Raw genomic sequence first — 16,683 nt, 5'->3', positions numbered from 1 at the left:
ACACACAGGGGCATATGCACAAACCGAGGATTTAGTATATCCATGGAGAAAGACCTTGAATAAGATAAGCATCAGGAAGAGAGTGGTGTTCTGAAAGAATTCAGCAGCACCGAATGGGGAGAACAAGGAACAACCTTAATTGTTCACTAGTAGAAATGGTAAAATAATTTAAAACACACGTATAATACCATGCACTCATTGAAAACAATGCTCTAAATAAATATTTTCTGACTTTAGAACATTTTCAAAATGTTAATTTTTAAAGTGAAATATAAAATACTATGATCCCATTTTTGTACATTTGTAAAAACAAGCTAGTAAACCAAATATTAAGCAGTGATTTTTCTCTGCATGGTAAGAGAAAACTAATTTTTATTTTACTATATGTTCCAAGAGTTAAAGACATTAGATACCATTTATTAACTACCTTCTGTATGCCAGGGATATATTTACTATCTTTTATTATGATTATGTTATACATATTCATTGTAATTAGTTGTAAAACTCAGATGACTATTGAGAAAATAAAATTGCTCATAATCTTCAAATTTCAAGATAACTACAGTTAACATTCAGTGCATTTCTTTCAGTCTCTTTTCTATATTATAATCATATTTATATCTAAAAGTAGGATTATATTCATCATAAACTCTTATATTCTGTTTTTCAGTTAACATTATTCCATGGACAATTTAACAACTTTACATATTATTCAAAAATCTAATTATTCTATGGTATTAAATATTTTTATTTTATTTACATGATAACAATTATGAATTTACATTTAACAAGTTCCTTCAAGTTTAATATGACATTTGATTTTAGTATCAAAATAGCATAATAGTGAACAAGCTTATCTAGGTCTATTACCTCCGAATAAATTTCTAGAAGTAGAATTTTAATTCATATTTGATAATTAGTTTTAAGGTTCTCAGTACATATCGTCATCTTCCTCTCCAGAAAGTTTATACCTGTCTGTACACCAGTAAATAGCACATTGACTCAAAAGATTTCCCTATATCTAGTGTTAAGACACCTGGGCACAGGGCATGGTGGCACACCCCTATAATCCCAGTTACTCGGGAGGTCAAGGCAGAAAGAACGTAAGTTTAAGGATAGCCTCTGCAATTTAACAAGAACCTGTCTCAAAAATAAAATAAAGGGATAGAGATATAGTTTAGTTGGTAGAGTGCTTGCCTTGTATGCATAAGGCCCTGGGTTCAATCCCCAGCACCACAAATAAAATAAGAAGGGCTAAGGATATAGTTCAGTGGTAGAGTGCTAGCCTAGCACATGTAAGGCCCCGGGTTTAAATCCAAGCACCGGGGCTGGGGATGTGGCTCAAGTGGTAGCGCGCTCGCCTGACATGCGTGCGGCCCAGGTTCGATCCTCAGCACCACATACAAAGATGTTGTGTCCGCCGAAAACTAAAAAATAAATAAATAAATAAATATTAAAAATTCTCCCTCTCTCTTTAAAAAAAAAAAAAAATCCAAGCACCACCAGGGGGAAAAAAAGAGGTAGTAGTAATAGTACTGAATTTCAGTTTTAATTCTTTAACTTACTAGTTGTGAATTCAGACAAATAACTCTCTAGCTGATTGCTCTTGGCCATCAATGAAGATAACTACTTATAACAAAGGTTTTTCTTAACACTCAAATCAGATTCGCATACATGAAACATTTTGGAAATGGCAATATAGTGCCCAATTGTTATTCAAGCAAACAGCACTTGTAAATTAGCAATTGCAAATTCTTTTGAATGAAAAAGAACACTGATAATTGTTGCCTTCTAAATCCCTGGCTTTAGAAAATTTATGTGCCTGTAAGAATCATGTGTTCTAACAGTCCATATAAAGAGGCATGCATGCCTTAGTTCCAGCTACTGGGAGGCTAAGGCAGGAGGATAGCAAATTGAAGGCCAGTCTCAGCAACTTGGTAGATCCTGTGTCAAAATTAAAAATAAAAAGAACTAGGATGGGGCTGGCGTTGTAGCTCAGAGGTAGAGCGCTTGCCTAGCATGTGTGAGACACTAGGTTCGATCCTCAGCACTTCATAAAAATAAATAAATAAATAAAGGCATTGTGTCAACCTACAACTAAAACAATAAATGTTTAAAAAAAAAAAAAAAAAAGAACTAGGATGTATTAGGATGCACCTCAGTGGAATGGCACCTCTGGGTTCAATCCTTAGCACAGCAAAGGGAAAGGACCACCTCTGGGTTCAATCCCTAGCACAGCAAAGGACCACAGACACATTTTCTGTCTATGTCTTGACTAATTAATTCAGTTGGTTTCTGTATGTATTTTAATATCTATTTCAAAAGTATCTGCCTATCCAAGAAAGTTTTTAGTTCTGCTCAAATAGGATGTCTGATATTTTCAACATGACATTAACATTTATTCAAATGAATTAGTATTCTCTATCATTTTGACTGTGACTTTCTTTTAGAACTGGAAGGAAGGAAAGTAGTGGGGGTTTGCATGAAGACAAACACTCATGAGTGTCTCTCATTTTAATCCTGGTACCAAAATTACATAAAACAGAAAGCCACAAAGAAAATGTGAATGTTACTGATGATATTAGTTACTTATGTTATCAGCAATTGAAAAGTTGGAACAGTGGACCCCATAAAACAAACTCTAGATTTGATATAAATTTTCTTTTAAGGGCCTAAATGTTTGTATTCTTTCAAGGCTGTGTTGCCCATTTATTTTCACCTCACGTCACCGGAATTTGTTGGTTCCATCTCTATGGAAACCATTCAGAAGGATGATAATGTGAAGTCCACCACCCACGCGTGCACAGCCCTCCCTATCAGTGCTGGCGGGGTGCAGTATCTCTCTCCGGTTCAGATTAGCTTTCAGAGAATGGAAAGAAACAATATTTAATATGCACCCAAAATGGAAATTGAAAGGCACACAAAAACACTGCCTCCCTCTCAAAACGCTGGCTGCTTCTAAAGTAAACGAACACATTCGTTCACAACCAGAGAGCCATATGGTGAATATTCTGTATGGCCACCAAGAGCAAAGGCCGCAGGCCAGCACTCAGACAGCTGGAAAGTTGCTGCCCATTCATGAACTTGGGAAGGTTTTTTGTTGTTGTTGTTGTTTTGTTTGTTTTTTAAGGGCAGCAGAGAGACAGGCCATTTGCTTTTGAAGTCAACCTTGGAGTTTAACTTTTACCAATATCACAGTGGAAAAGAAGCCCTCAGTAATGCGAACACATTCACATATACACCCCAAGCAGAAAAACGAGTTCTTAGATGGTCTCGTCTTCTATTGAAACTAAAAACTACATGCAGGCATAGCAATGCAGGTATGATTGTGCCAACAGATCTGGCTCCTATAAAGATGTGACACAGATAACGAGGACAAAGCACTCTCACCTGCCAGGTGACAGTGATACTTACGGAAAAGCAGATAAAAAATACAAAGTATTGATCAAAATTTTAAGATTTGTCAATTTTAAAATTGACAAATTTGATCTGCCATTTACTAAAGTTGATTTTATATATGTTAATCTGAAAGATAATCTCTGTATCTTGCTATAAATACATTTGAATTGCAGAGGCAACGAGTTATTCTGTCCTCACATAATAATGGTTCTACTAGAAATTAAAGTTATTTCTTACACAAACAAACAAATCACCTAGGAATCATCACCATCTCTCCAACTGCATATTAGCTCTGTTTTTATACTGGGAATAAGTATACACCTATATTCCCAAGTAGACGTCTTCCTTTTGGACTAAGGCTTCACTTGAAATAAAGTTTCAATTCAAATATTCTGGCTTATAAAATGTCACCAATCCAAAGAGGAGGCACAGAGGGCCCTGCCCTCCTTTCTCCATGGTTAGCCATTATTTCCCAAGGGACAGAAGCAGCAACTGCCCTCATCTGTCCTCATTCACTGTTGGAGGCGTGGCCTCTGCCCAGTAGGACATGACCAAGGTATTTGCTTGTTTAGCACTGGGATGTAAACTTCTCTGGCTCTTTATGACTTTTAGCACTCAGCAATGGGAGACAAGAAAGAGGGCATGAAAGAGGCCTCCAAGTTGTTCCTCAAATGTGAAAGTGCATTCAGGGTGTTCCATCAGTGAGAGCCAGAGTGGCCATCAGGCATAGTCAGGCATGCATTTGTGCAGACCCCTAAAGAGCAGAATGACTCATCTGAGGGGTGAGATAACTGGAGCAAGTAACAAGTATGCACAACCCAGGCCTTTCTCTTGTCTTTTCAAGAAGAGCCTATCCACAGAATACACATGCTCTCTTTGTCAATAAAGTGCTAAGTAATCAACCAACATTATGATCTTCATTTATATAACACTGTCTTTTCATTTTCAGTTGGTCACGAATCCAGATATGGGGTAGGGAGGGGTGGAAGGAATGATTATCTGTCACCTTCAAATCCTGAGAGAAGAAAACCCACTGAGTTCCCTCCTGGACACCAACACTGATTCACTGAGGAAGCTTAGACCTAGCCTAAAGTTCCAGGATCTCCAAAGAGAACTAAAGCCCTGAGTCTACCACCTGTGGGTTTGATGTCCTGCTCAAAGACAGCACGCAGAAACCAAGTTGCAGAGAGGAAGTCACTATTAGCATCTGCAATTTACAGTGCTAGATGTTATGGGAATAAAAGCAAGAAGAAGCTTCTATTTACTTAATACTTGAGCAAGGAGACTTCCCAGGCAGAGAAACCAGCTACCTGGAGCTTAGAGACAGTATCAAGGTCTAGGTGTCAGCATGTGGGCTCTGACGCACCTTGGGGAAAGGAGGAGGATGGGAAGAATCAGGCAGATCACAGTATTCCTGTTCTGTAACCAGGAGATACATTACCATCCCGAGTTCTCCAGTAAGTTCCGCAAAATGGTCTGTGGCACTGAGCAGTTATAATAGCCCATGCCAATATACGATCTCCAAATCTGGTTTTTGCTGGAAATGGCACGCAGAGTTGCAAGGATTTCATTTTCACCTGATTGTGGGAAAGAGAGAAATGTTAGAGAGAAAATGTCTCAGAAGGGAGAGCTAAGTACAGTTTAAAAGCCTCATTTTGTTTGAATGATTAAATGATTTCCATGATATATGGAAAATATAATCATCTATCCAACCAACTCTAAGTACTATATGTGGAAATCTTTAAAAAATGAGAGAGGGGTGGGGGAGGGAGAGGGAGAGAAATTGGGTATGACTATGCACACCTGTAATCCCAGAGACTCAAAAAGCTGAGGCTGGAGGATCGTAAGTTTGAGGCCAGCCTCAGCAATTTAGTGAGACCCTGACTCAAAATAAAAAATAAAAAAGAACAGGGGTGTAGCTCACTAGTAAAGGTTCAATCCCCATAAAAAGAAAACAAGCAAATAAAAACCAACTAAATAGCACTCATATTTTCCTCAAGGTTGGCCCTTCATAGTAAGTTGTTTTTTGTTGTTATTGTTTTGTTTTGTTTTGGGGGGGATGCTCTTTGTTTGCCAAAATTGATCAATTTCCTCTGCTTTGGGTACTAGAAACTGAATCCACAGGTGCTTTATCACTGAGCTACATTCCCAGACCATATTATTTTTTTATTTTGAGAGAGGGTCTCACTAAGTTGCTGAGGCTGGCCTTGAACTGTGATCTTTGCCTATCAGCCTCCTGAATTGCTAGGATTATAGATATGCACTACCACATCTGCAGAACTGGCCAAGTTTAACTCTTGCCTCATTCCAGGTTTATTCTTTCTGTCTTCCATGTCTGTTATATTTAATCTAAATAAAAATTCTATCTCACTGTTTTCCCTTTTAAATTGTCTATACTTTCTGCAAGCAGGAAAGGTTGCAGTTTTTAAAAACATAAGTTACATTTTCTCTACAATTCTTCCACTGAATCAAACACTTTCCCTTTGTGTCACTGGAAGGGCTACTTATGAAAAGCTCATCACCCAACAAGAAATATCAATTAAAATAAAAGACCTACAAGCATTGTCACCCAACATTTCCATTAGTTTATCAAGTAAAACTTATAAAATTCTCAGATATAGGTTATTCGTATAAAAATCAACAAAATAATAATGGCACTGGTGATTTATTGAACATGAACTCTGCCAGGAAGTACACAAAGGCTTGAAGAGGACCACTTCCCTGAGGTCACATGGATTTAAATTAAAGGATTACCAATCCAGTCTCTAACTCTGGATCCCACACTTTAACCCACTGAACAAGACTTCTGTCCCTCTGCAAATAGATCATGCTACTAAATTTAAATGTTTAGCAAATGTACATATCCTTAAAATCTTCCTAGGGATTCAGTCACTTAATCCCTGGAACTGATTTTCTTGTTGCCAGAAAAATGTAGGCACATCAAAATCAAGTGAGCAAATCGGCTAGGAAGAGGCTTCACAGTGTTTTATCTCTCAATATTGTTTTCATCAATATATTTTTATCCTGAATGAAAACACTGTCACCCTCCACCACACTTGTATGGTGTCACCCTTCACCATACAAGAAATAAATTCATAAGCAATGTGTCACATTATCACAGTAGATTAAAGAAAGACAACTTGTGAGTTATTAGTTTCATGAGTATATATATGGAGGTCTATCTTGCCTTCTTTCAGTGAAAGCTTAGGAAATAAATCAAATTACAATAACTAAGACCTGAGGAGAAAGACAAGGAAGGCATCTGTAGGAACAAACAAGCAAGAAATCCCAAGTAATTACTTAGATTACTTCCCAAGTAATGTAAGGGGCAGAGTGATCCAGAAGCCCAGTAGGAGGGGAGGCTAATTAGCAGTGCCTGGCAGGCAAAGCCAGGTTCAATTAAGATCCTGTGCAAGAGGTTCAGTCCCTGCCCCGCATTATGTCATAAGGACAAAGGGTCCAGTTCTCAAATGAGAATGGAATAAAGGAATTTGTCAAATCAAGAGTATAGACTTTAGAAGTCAGAGAATATTTTCAAGCAAAAGAATAATATGATTTTTTTCAACATTATAGAAAGATCATTCTATTGATGGTATAGAGAGATCATGGAGGGAAGACCCTGGACACAGGGAGATGAGGTCAGAGGACAGGCAACAGTCCTGGAGGAAAATGGATAAGAGGAATATCATGAATTGAATTGTTTCCCACAAAATGATACACTGAAATCCCAATCCTCAGTATCTGTGAATGTAACCTTATTTGGAAATTGAGTCTGCTGATCCAATCAATTTAAAATGTAATCATGCTAGATTAGGGTCATCTCTAATCCAATGACTGGTATCCTTATATGAAGAGGGAAATTTTGATATAGGGACATGGACCCAAGGAGAATGCCATGCATGTTATGATAAAAGCAGAGATTGGAGTGATGCTTCTACAAGCCAAGGACTGCCAGCTATGACCAGAAAAGGTACAAAAAAAATCTCCTTTAGAGTTCCACAATAGAACCAACCCTGCCAACACCTTGATTTTGGCCTTTATAGTCTTTGGAACTATGAAAGAATAAATTTCTTTTGTTTAAGCCATCCAGTTTGAGGTCCCTTTTTATGTCAGTCTTGGCAAATTAATATAGACAGTTCTATCAGCCATTTTCCACAGAGGCTGCTCTGTGCTTGAACCCTCTGTCTGGTCAAATCACACTCAGAGGCTTTGGTGAACTCCAGCATTTTGCCAGACATTCCTTACATTGTTAAGATTCTACTAGCAAAGTAATCACCCAAATCGTATGTTCACTCCCTAAAAACAATCTTCATATCCACTGGCACAAGACAGCTGGTGCTCTGTTTCTGGAATGTATTAAAAATCTATATAGAAAAGTGCAGTGCTTTCCCCCTAGCTCCTCAGTGTAACTTGGCCAGATGTCAGAGCCAATTATCCAGCCCAAAGATCTGCCCTGAGCATTGCCCACCCTTCTCACAGCCTAACGTGGGAGAGGCAAAGGGGTCTTGGAGTCGTAGTGTTCCTCAACTGACAGAGCTCACATAACCAACTCAGTGGCTGATGTTTAACTTGCCCCATACCTGGAGGAAAACAATCTAATGTAGGTGACCTAATTAGAAATAGCTCAAATATATTTGATAGCAGCCAAAAGGATTATTTAGATCAGAAGTTTTCATAGTTAAGCTGCCAACATGATTCTTCCAGTACAGGAGTCTCCTTCCCTCTTTTCCTGTCCCATGAGAACATATGGGACTATAGAGATAGGAATTGGGTTTTATGCCAAGAGCCATGATTATGATCCCTCATTAAGCCAGAATATCTGAAAATTGCACTTCAAAGACTCAAAGTCAGGAGGTCAAGGAGGTGACAGGAGCTGGAATCAAGAGAATTCTAAACTAAAACCAAACCCAGATCTCTTCTCTCTGGGAACACAGATACCACTCTTCTGCTTCCTCAGCAAAAAGTCTCCCGTTCTTTCCTCATGAGGAGGTGCTCAAATGGGTTGTTTTGATTTTGCCTGTAAACTGTCCCTCTTCACTATAGTCTTGTTTTCTACTTCTTTAATAGTAGCTCTGGCTGTGTGTACAAATTCCCATTGAGACGCAAGAGGCTTTCTCTTGGAGGGAGATCTATGTATCTTATAGACCATTATATAGACCTCAAATAGGAACTATCTTTCATATCGGTGGAAATACACACACACACACACACACACACACACACAACGTCCCTAGAAGGCAGGGCACCACCCTAGCTCCACAAGACCAGACTCTCAAGACTAGTAGAGAGGACAGGGTAGATAGCCCTGTTTCTTCACTGGACAGATAGCACAGGAACCAGGAGGGCACCAGCCATTTAGAAGAGGGTTTTCAGAGTGGTGGAACAGAGCATAGACATGGTAGGGTCAACAAGCCTGACTTCTCATAGTTAACTTTTTCTGTTATGCTTTCTTTCAGAGATTAAAAGCTTTTCAATCCCCCCCCTTAAAAACTCAGACTATCACAGGTGAATTAACAGGAACCTCAGAAAGGGAAACCCAAGGACAGCTACCCCAGGGGCACAGGAAATGCTTTTCTTGGGCCTCACACTACCCTCTGCTCCAAGATCTTCCTTTTGGAGCTCTCATAGCTAGAAACTCCTGTGTCTCAATATTGTCCATTTTTATGCTTCTGCATCTTTAAAATTAATTATTTTGTTCTTCATTTATGCTAATTGGCCTTTTGAAAAGCTTAGGTATATCACTCAAGTGTGAAAATTTCTGGAGACCCCAGCCTCTCAACTGGAATAGTGGAGAGGTCCGAATTTTCCTTGTAAAAGAAAACTGTTGCCTCATACTCGCCAACAGAACTGTCCACAAAGATAAGCAAAGGTGAAGTTCCAGACCACAGAGAAGCCAATTTCTATCTCCCTTCCTTCTGCAGTCTCCTACCACATGACTCCTCTCTGGCCTTACCCCCATGCCTGCAATAGCAAGGAAGAAAAGACGCCATGCCAGGAATTAGCACACTCCACATTAGTTCAAGATATAAATCAGCATCCCTTACAGCAGTCACTGAAGTCTTATGTACTTGAATAAAACACCTGAGCCTGTTATGGTGGTTCACCCCTGTAATTCAAGCTACTTGGGAGACTGAGACATGGCTAGTGATGTAGCTCAGTGGTAGAGTAATTCCGGACCCGGAATTACTCTACAATCCTCACTACCAAGCCAAAAAAACCCAAAACCCTGAAAATTTTAAAAGCCAATAAGCATAAATGAAAAAAAAAAAGTGAATTACAGATAAGATCAAGAATATAGTCAAAGCTAAGACACAGAACTTTCTAATCCCATAAAGATACAACCCTAGTCCCTATAGCACCAACTAAGCTTTTCAAGCATGTGTTGATGCTCCTGTCTATCCAGACTGGGATTGATATGCATTTCATTTCCCCCAATGTGACCTCATCATAGCCTGATCTTCATGCTCAGTTTTATCTTGGTTGAGAAAAGAGTGTGAATAGAATGAGCTGTCCCCTGTACCCCAAGCTAACAGACACTGGAGCCAACAGGAGTAGGGCAAGTACCTGGTCATGGTTCCTGAAGCTTGAACAGTGTGAGAAGCCCTTGCCATTAATTTACCCACTCTTTATCATGTCCAAGCTCCACAGCTAGAAGCCAGGACACTCTGTGACATGATGAACAGAGTGAAACTTCTCCTTACCATGATAAGAATCTTAAGATTGCAGGCTCCCCCATCTACACAATTAAAAAAAAAAAAAAAGAGTTTTCCAAACACCAGCCTAATGAGTGTCTGAATCATTTCAAATATTTGTTCACTGGTTGCCATTGCTCAAACCCACTCATGATATCTCACTTTGGTCAAATCTGCAGAAGAGTCAAATGATGTATTTAGGAACCCAGAGACAGTTATAATCATAAGTGATACCCAAATAGCAATGATGGGGGGGGGTCCACAATTAGATTTCTACTTGCTAAACTTACTTGAAATTGAACTTAGCAAAATCCAGTCTCTGAGTAAGTTCTAGAGTATGATCAAGTCTAAATAAAACTCCAAATTCTAAGCACACAATGCCCACCACAGTCACTTATTTTCTCCAGTGGAAAAGAAGAGAAAACAGTGTGGAATCCTTAATCCCAAAGTGGCAGCCTTTTTCCCCTACCTAGTAAGAGAAGCATTATAAAGAAGCAATTGTGCCATCCAACCCCCAGGCAGCACAGCCCAAGGAAGCTGTGTGTACAAAGGGAAGAGGAAAAAGAAGACTGGGACTACCCCCAGAGCCAACCTCAAGGATGCACATTCCTTACAATTTTCCTTCCAACTTGACAAAAACAGCTTGCTCCTGGGCACAGGTCTGATTCCTATAACTATCTTCTTGAATGTAACTGTGATGAAACTAACCATGGGAAAATGAGAGAAATTAAGAAAGGGAGCATCTACTAAGAACTACTTGGGGGCCGGGGTTGTGGCTCAGTGGTAGAGCGCTTGCCTAGCATGCGTGAGGCACTGGGTTCGATCCCCCGCACCACATACAAATAAACAAATAAAATAAAGGTATTGTGTCCATCTACAACTAAAAAGATTAAAAAAAAAGAAAAAGAAAAGAAATACTTGGAAGAGAGATGAATAGAGGAAAGGGAACGGGGGAGGGAGGAGAGAAGAAAAGGGAAAATACTGGGAAATGATATTGGCCAAATTATATTGTTATATTATGTGCATGTGCGAATATGCAACCACAGATCCACCATTATGTACAACCATGTTGTACCAAACAAACAAACAAACTGTGGGGGGGAAAATTGAAAAATAGAACTACTTGGAGACAAGTTGTCATTTTCCAAATGCTTGCTGACAGTCCTGCAGGGCAGTCAGACACTGTGTACTCCCAGCCAGGAGGGAGTCTAGCAATCCTTCAGGCACCTAAGCAATAAGTTCCTTCCTTGTGGAACAAGCACCTGCTTCTGACCTTGTTTACTCCTCTGCCTCAGAGCATTGCATAATGCTCTGGTCCTAATGTACCAGGAACAGAGTTCAGTGGCCTCTCAGCATTGCTTCCTAAAAATTCACAGGTGATGACTTGTACTGCTCCTGCTTCTCAGAATTCAGAATGAATACTTCCTTCTTCCTTATATAATTCTAGAAGTCTTTCTAGAAGCAATTTCCTTGCCACTTCTGCCTAAAATATCAAGATAACTACGCTAAATAAATACTTTCTAACAGAAATAAATCAATTTAGCTATTAAATACTTGATGCCTTGCTAGAGGTAATTTTTAATTGCCCATATATGAGAATTTGCATAAGAACTATACAATGTCATTGAAACGGACAGGCTGGCCGAGTGGAGATATGTGCTAAATCTAAACACACATACACACTATTCCCCATCCTTAACTCTTTACCCCAAATACAAATTTACTATAATATTTTTTTGCCTTAATTATATGGAAAATGTATCCATGCTTCACTTTTTCTTCAATAACAATTTAAGATTGTTATGGCTAACATTCTACAATGTATAGAGTATGCTATCATTATATTTTTAAATGAACATCTCTAAGACGATTCACCAAAAAAAAAAAAATAATAATAATAATAAGATTAGAAATGGGAAGAAGTTGTACTTTTCCCTGTGTATCTTTTTGTACTTTTGAGTTTTGGACAATGTGTCTATACTATTTCTCCAAAAACTAAGCCAAGTGTGGTGGCACACACCTGTAATCCCAGAGACTTTGGAAGCAGAGGCAGGAGGATTGCAAATTCAAGGCCACACTCAGGAACTAAGTAGGGCCTAAACAATTTAGCGAGACCCCAAATCAAAATAAAAACAAAAAGAGCTTGGATACAGCTCGATGGTTAAGCACCCCTGGGTTCGATCCCTGGTACCTAAATAAATTATAATGTTATGTCTAGAATGAGATACCACCTGGGAAATACCCGGTGGGAGAGTCTTGTCACTCCCTGACTCTGGCGTTTCCTGGGCAGCCCAGCCAGCAGTGTCTTGCACAGAGCAGCCTCTAGCCAGCGTCACAGCCTGCCTCCCTTCCGCTCCTCGCTCTTCATGCACTTGGCAAGATACTAGGAACAGGTCTCCAAGGAAATCATCAGGACCGAAAACCAACAAACTCATATTTGAATTTGCCCAGACAATGTCACCAGTTTGAGAAAGGCCTTTCTCTGCCAGAGACTAAAGAGGAAATCTGGGACCAGAATGTGAGGACAGAGACCGCCTTGGCAGATTTTTCTTGCCAACATGCAGATCCTTGGCTTCAGAGCTGTGCTGGAAACCATGGGGGTAGGGTCCGGGTATCAGTCAAGATAAATAGGCTATGAATGACAGCACAAGTTAAGATTTTCTGATTTTTCTGAGTAGAAGCCAGAATTTGGGTACAAATTCCAACCTAATGCTTAGCCTTTCCTTTATTTCACCTGATTATTTACAATACTTTTTTAGTTCCCCCATAACCACCTGGCTTAAGCCCACTTCCATAGCCCATGTATCCTATTGTCAATTTTCCCCCATGAGCAGAGAAGAGTTTCACAACCAAAGTCTGTTCAATCACAGAATTTTTTCATTCCAGGAAGCCAAACCAAACCATAAGATCTGCACAGTGTAGAATGCAGACTTTAAACTGAAAACTGGAGACCGATAGAGAGGCAGCATGTGTGACGATGTGGCCAAGGTAGCAGCACCACACGGACTCTCCTCACCCCAACCTACCACGATCTTCCCCGTCTTCTTTCTTGCTCAGCCAATTAATAAACCATATGAAGCCAGGGCTGGTGGTGCACGCCTGTAACCCAGCAGCTCGGAAGACTGAAGCAGGAAGATCATGAGTTCAAAGCCAGCCTCAGCAATTTGGTGAGGCCCTAAGTAACTTAGCAAGACCCTGTCTCAAAATAAAATATAAAAAATGCCTGAGGCTGTGGCTCAGTGGTTAAGTGCCCCTCTCTTCAATCCCTGGTACCAAAAAAATAAAATAAATAATAAATCATATGACTCGGTCCTTCATGACTCTTAGGAACTAGAACCTTCCTTAGGACATCTCCACTACCCAAAAGCAGCTGAGGTACTTCTCCTCTGTGTTTTTAATGGCTCTTTGGTCCCTCAAGAGTCAGCACAAAGTAAGCAGTCATACAGCTTGTCCTACTCACTCAAAAGCCACAACTTCAAGATCCTTCTAGTTATAGGATCACTAGAGCAGCGTCCTCAGTGGACAAGTAGGAGCATCATGTCTATCATTTTGTTCCTTTGAATCTTATTCCTTTCTATGGAAGGCTCCTTTACAACCTCTCTTCCTTTAATCTATTATTATTATTATTTTTGCTTTGTTTTATTTTGTTTGCAAAATAAATGAGGATTAAACCCAGGGCCTATACACCCCCCAGCCCTGAATGTTTATTTTAAAGAAACATACATAGAAATGTTGCAATTAATAGTTATCTGGGACATCAGATAACCTATGTAATCATGCCAAAAGGTTAATTTGAAATGAGAATCAGTGGAATATTTGTTTTTCCTCTTCATTACCCATGGGCACACTGTTATGGACTACAGAGAATAAGGAAGAAAGGAAGAACATGTTCTAAGAGCCTTGCTCCAACAACTTACACTGCTAGAAGGAACAATAATTTTTTATAGATCATAAGATTAATCCTATGGAGAAATCAGTAGTTCAATCCAGAATCTCATCATGTAAATTGTATTCTCTCTGTGAACAGAGGCATCCTGGGTTGACAGGTGAATAGATGTGTTGCAATGAAAATTCACCTAAAGTCTCACAAACAGATAGATCAATATTTGCAATAATTCACCCATCACATACTCCATATGAGAAATCAATACACACATATTGTTCTCACATTTGGTTCAACTGCATCCCTAAAGCAAAGGCTTCAAAGGAACATTTATAAATGGAAACCTGCTGCTATTTATAGAATTTTTCAAAAAATACAGTGCTTACAATAATTTCAGGTTTCCAGAGATTTTTTTTATTTTCTCATTGTTTAATCAATTAGTATGTTGAGCAAGCATTGAGAATTCTTACGAAAGTTCTCAGCTTGCAATTTTTGTTTAAAAAAAAAAATTCAAGGGCATGCCATGCCTATAAGACCCCGTTTCTTTTCTTTTCTTTTTTGGTACTAGGGATTGAACACAAGGGTGCTTTAACCACTGAGCCACATCTCCAGCCCTTCTTTTTTTTTATTTTGAGATAGGGTTTCGCTAGGTTGCTTACAGCCTTGCCAAGTTGCTGAGGCTGGCTTCAAACCTGTGATGCTCCTGCCTCAGCCTCCTGAACTGCTGGGATTACTGGCCCACACTACCATGCCTGACTAATGAGTCACTGTTTCAAAATAAAAGAGGATTGTGGATATATTTTCATGGTAGAATTCCTAGCATGTGCAATCCCCAGTACTATAAAAATAAATAAATGAAATGAAATTCTCTGCTAAATAGGTAAAATAAACTACCAAAAATCAGATCAAAGTTATTCATTCATCATATAACTGAGACTCATTAAAGCAAGTCAGGGTGGAAAGAAGACTAAAGAAATCAGAACCCAAACAGCTTATAAGCTGCTCATAACCTTGTTGCCCAGCACCTGCCCTAAAGCTCCTCGGTCATTCACAATAAGCAGCTCAGGCCCTCAGTCCATGTCTCATGAGTTGGTCACTGACCCACGAGGGACCAACCTGGGGTTGCCTCACCTCTCTCCAAACCAGCTGACCTGAGCTAACTAGCGGACCTTGAAGTCCTTGGCATGGATCTGCCAATACTCAAGTTCAGCTGAACTCAATCACCACATTCCTCTCTTCCTGCTCCCAGATCACTAAATAATATCAGGGAGAGGAGACCCTGACAAGCCTTACGAATCCATGCCATTCAATCTCAGCAGGTCCTCCATGCAGGCTGACCTATGTTCTTACCACCCAGATAACAAACACACAGTAGCTCTTCTGAAACTCTTTTTTTTTCCTAATGCTCAGTCTCACCCTTCCTGCCCCTCTGCAGCAAGATCATCAGGCAGATTCTCAACTCCTCCCTCCTCAGAGAGTCCTCATGTTTTTATGTAGACTTTCTTCCCTCTTGTATCTAAGAAAAGTCCAGAATATAGCACTAGATCCTCACTTCCCTGCTGAAAATGTGCCTTCCTGACTCTGATGACTTGATCACAGATTGCACTGATCCATCTACATGCTCTGTTTGCTAACATCTCAACGTTGTCTTTCTTCCCTACACTCCATCCCTGGGTAATATCACTCATTTCCATGGACTCATTCAAAAGACTAAGTCTGCAACTTCATCTATTTTCTCTTGAGCTCTAAACTCTACTTTCAGACTCTTGCCCCAACTTTTCCAAATGCTCCAAGAGCACCAAAAATCTAATTCTGCTTAAGAATTTGATCTCTCCTTTCTCTAGGACCCTGTTCTCTCCCTGTTAATGACATTGCCATAACCACAAAACACTCATACTGGAAATTGACATTAATTGAAATTAATTATTGCCCTTCTGGATCAACCACCATGTTTGTACTGGAACCATACTTCCCAAAGACTGTCCCTAGCCATTGACAAAGCCCAGAAGGAGAACTAATGCAGACTCATTCCTGCGAGACATGAGACTTCTCAGGCGGGTTGCTTTGACACAAGAACTCTTGGCCTAAATGAACTTTTCTTAGATTTGTGCAGCAGGAAGACTTTTTCTGCCCGATTCTCTTCCATCTCTCTCTCCTTTTACCAGGGTCTTGCATTAGTCTGTGTACTCCCCTGCCTTGTCCTGCTGCCATTGCCAATAAATGTCTTTGTGTATCTAACTTTATTTTTGGTGTCTGCTTCCTATGGGACTGAACTAATGAGCATTTAATATATAACATCTAAACTTGCCAAAAATCTCTCAGCTGGTCCTCTGCCTCCGATCTCAGAGGCACTCAGCAAAATTCTGCACTGAGAAATGGCTAGGCTGAATCCTACTGATGGCTTCTGTGATAACTTCTAAAGTCTCCCTCCCCATTACTTAGGTGGGTGGAATCCTTTACAGCTCCGAGCCCTCCACATTGTGGCCCCATACCTTCAACGCCCCTCTGCAACTTAACAGTCTACTCACATGGTGTATTCAACATTCCTAAAATACCCACATCCTCACATACTTCCATTCCTCTGCTGATGCCTTAGCCTCAGCCAGAGTATTGATCCCATCTGCAGAATCATAGCATTATTCAATATCTGTCTCCCTATCATATATGACCTATAGTCCAAGATCATGTCTTTATTATCTTTTACTTCCT

At 39.8% G+C, this 16,683-nt stretch overlaps 1 protein-coding gene across 1 annotated transcript in view; it reads right to left on the bottom strand.

Annotated features, from left to right (window-relative positions):
* Gldc (glycine decarboxylase) overlaps nucleotides 1–16,683 on the bottom strand; it is an 87,383-nt gene that overhangs the window by 61,342 nt on the left and 9,358 nt on the right. Inside the window, exon 3 of the mRNA XM_076843429.2 lies at nucleotides 4,841–4,976. Coding sequence (XP_076699544.2) covers nucleotides 4,841–4,976 — 136 coding nt within the window. The remainder of the gene's footprint in view (nucleotides 1–4,840; nucleotides 4,977–16,683) is intronic.

The sequence above is a fragment of the Callospermophilus lateralis genome, chromosome 2, assembly GCF_048772815.1.
Source record: "Callospermophilus lateralis isolate mCalLat2 chromosome 2, mCalLat2.hap1, whole genome shotgun sequence".
Taxonomy (NCBI): domain Eukaryota; kingdom Metazoa; phylum Chordata; class Mammalia; order Rodentia; family Sciuridae; genus Callospermophilus; species Callospermophilus lateralis.
This window is presented reverse-complemented; position numbering and strand designations above follow the sequence as displayed.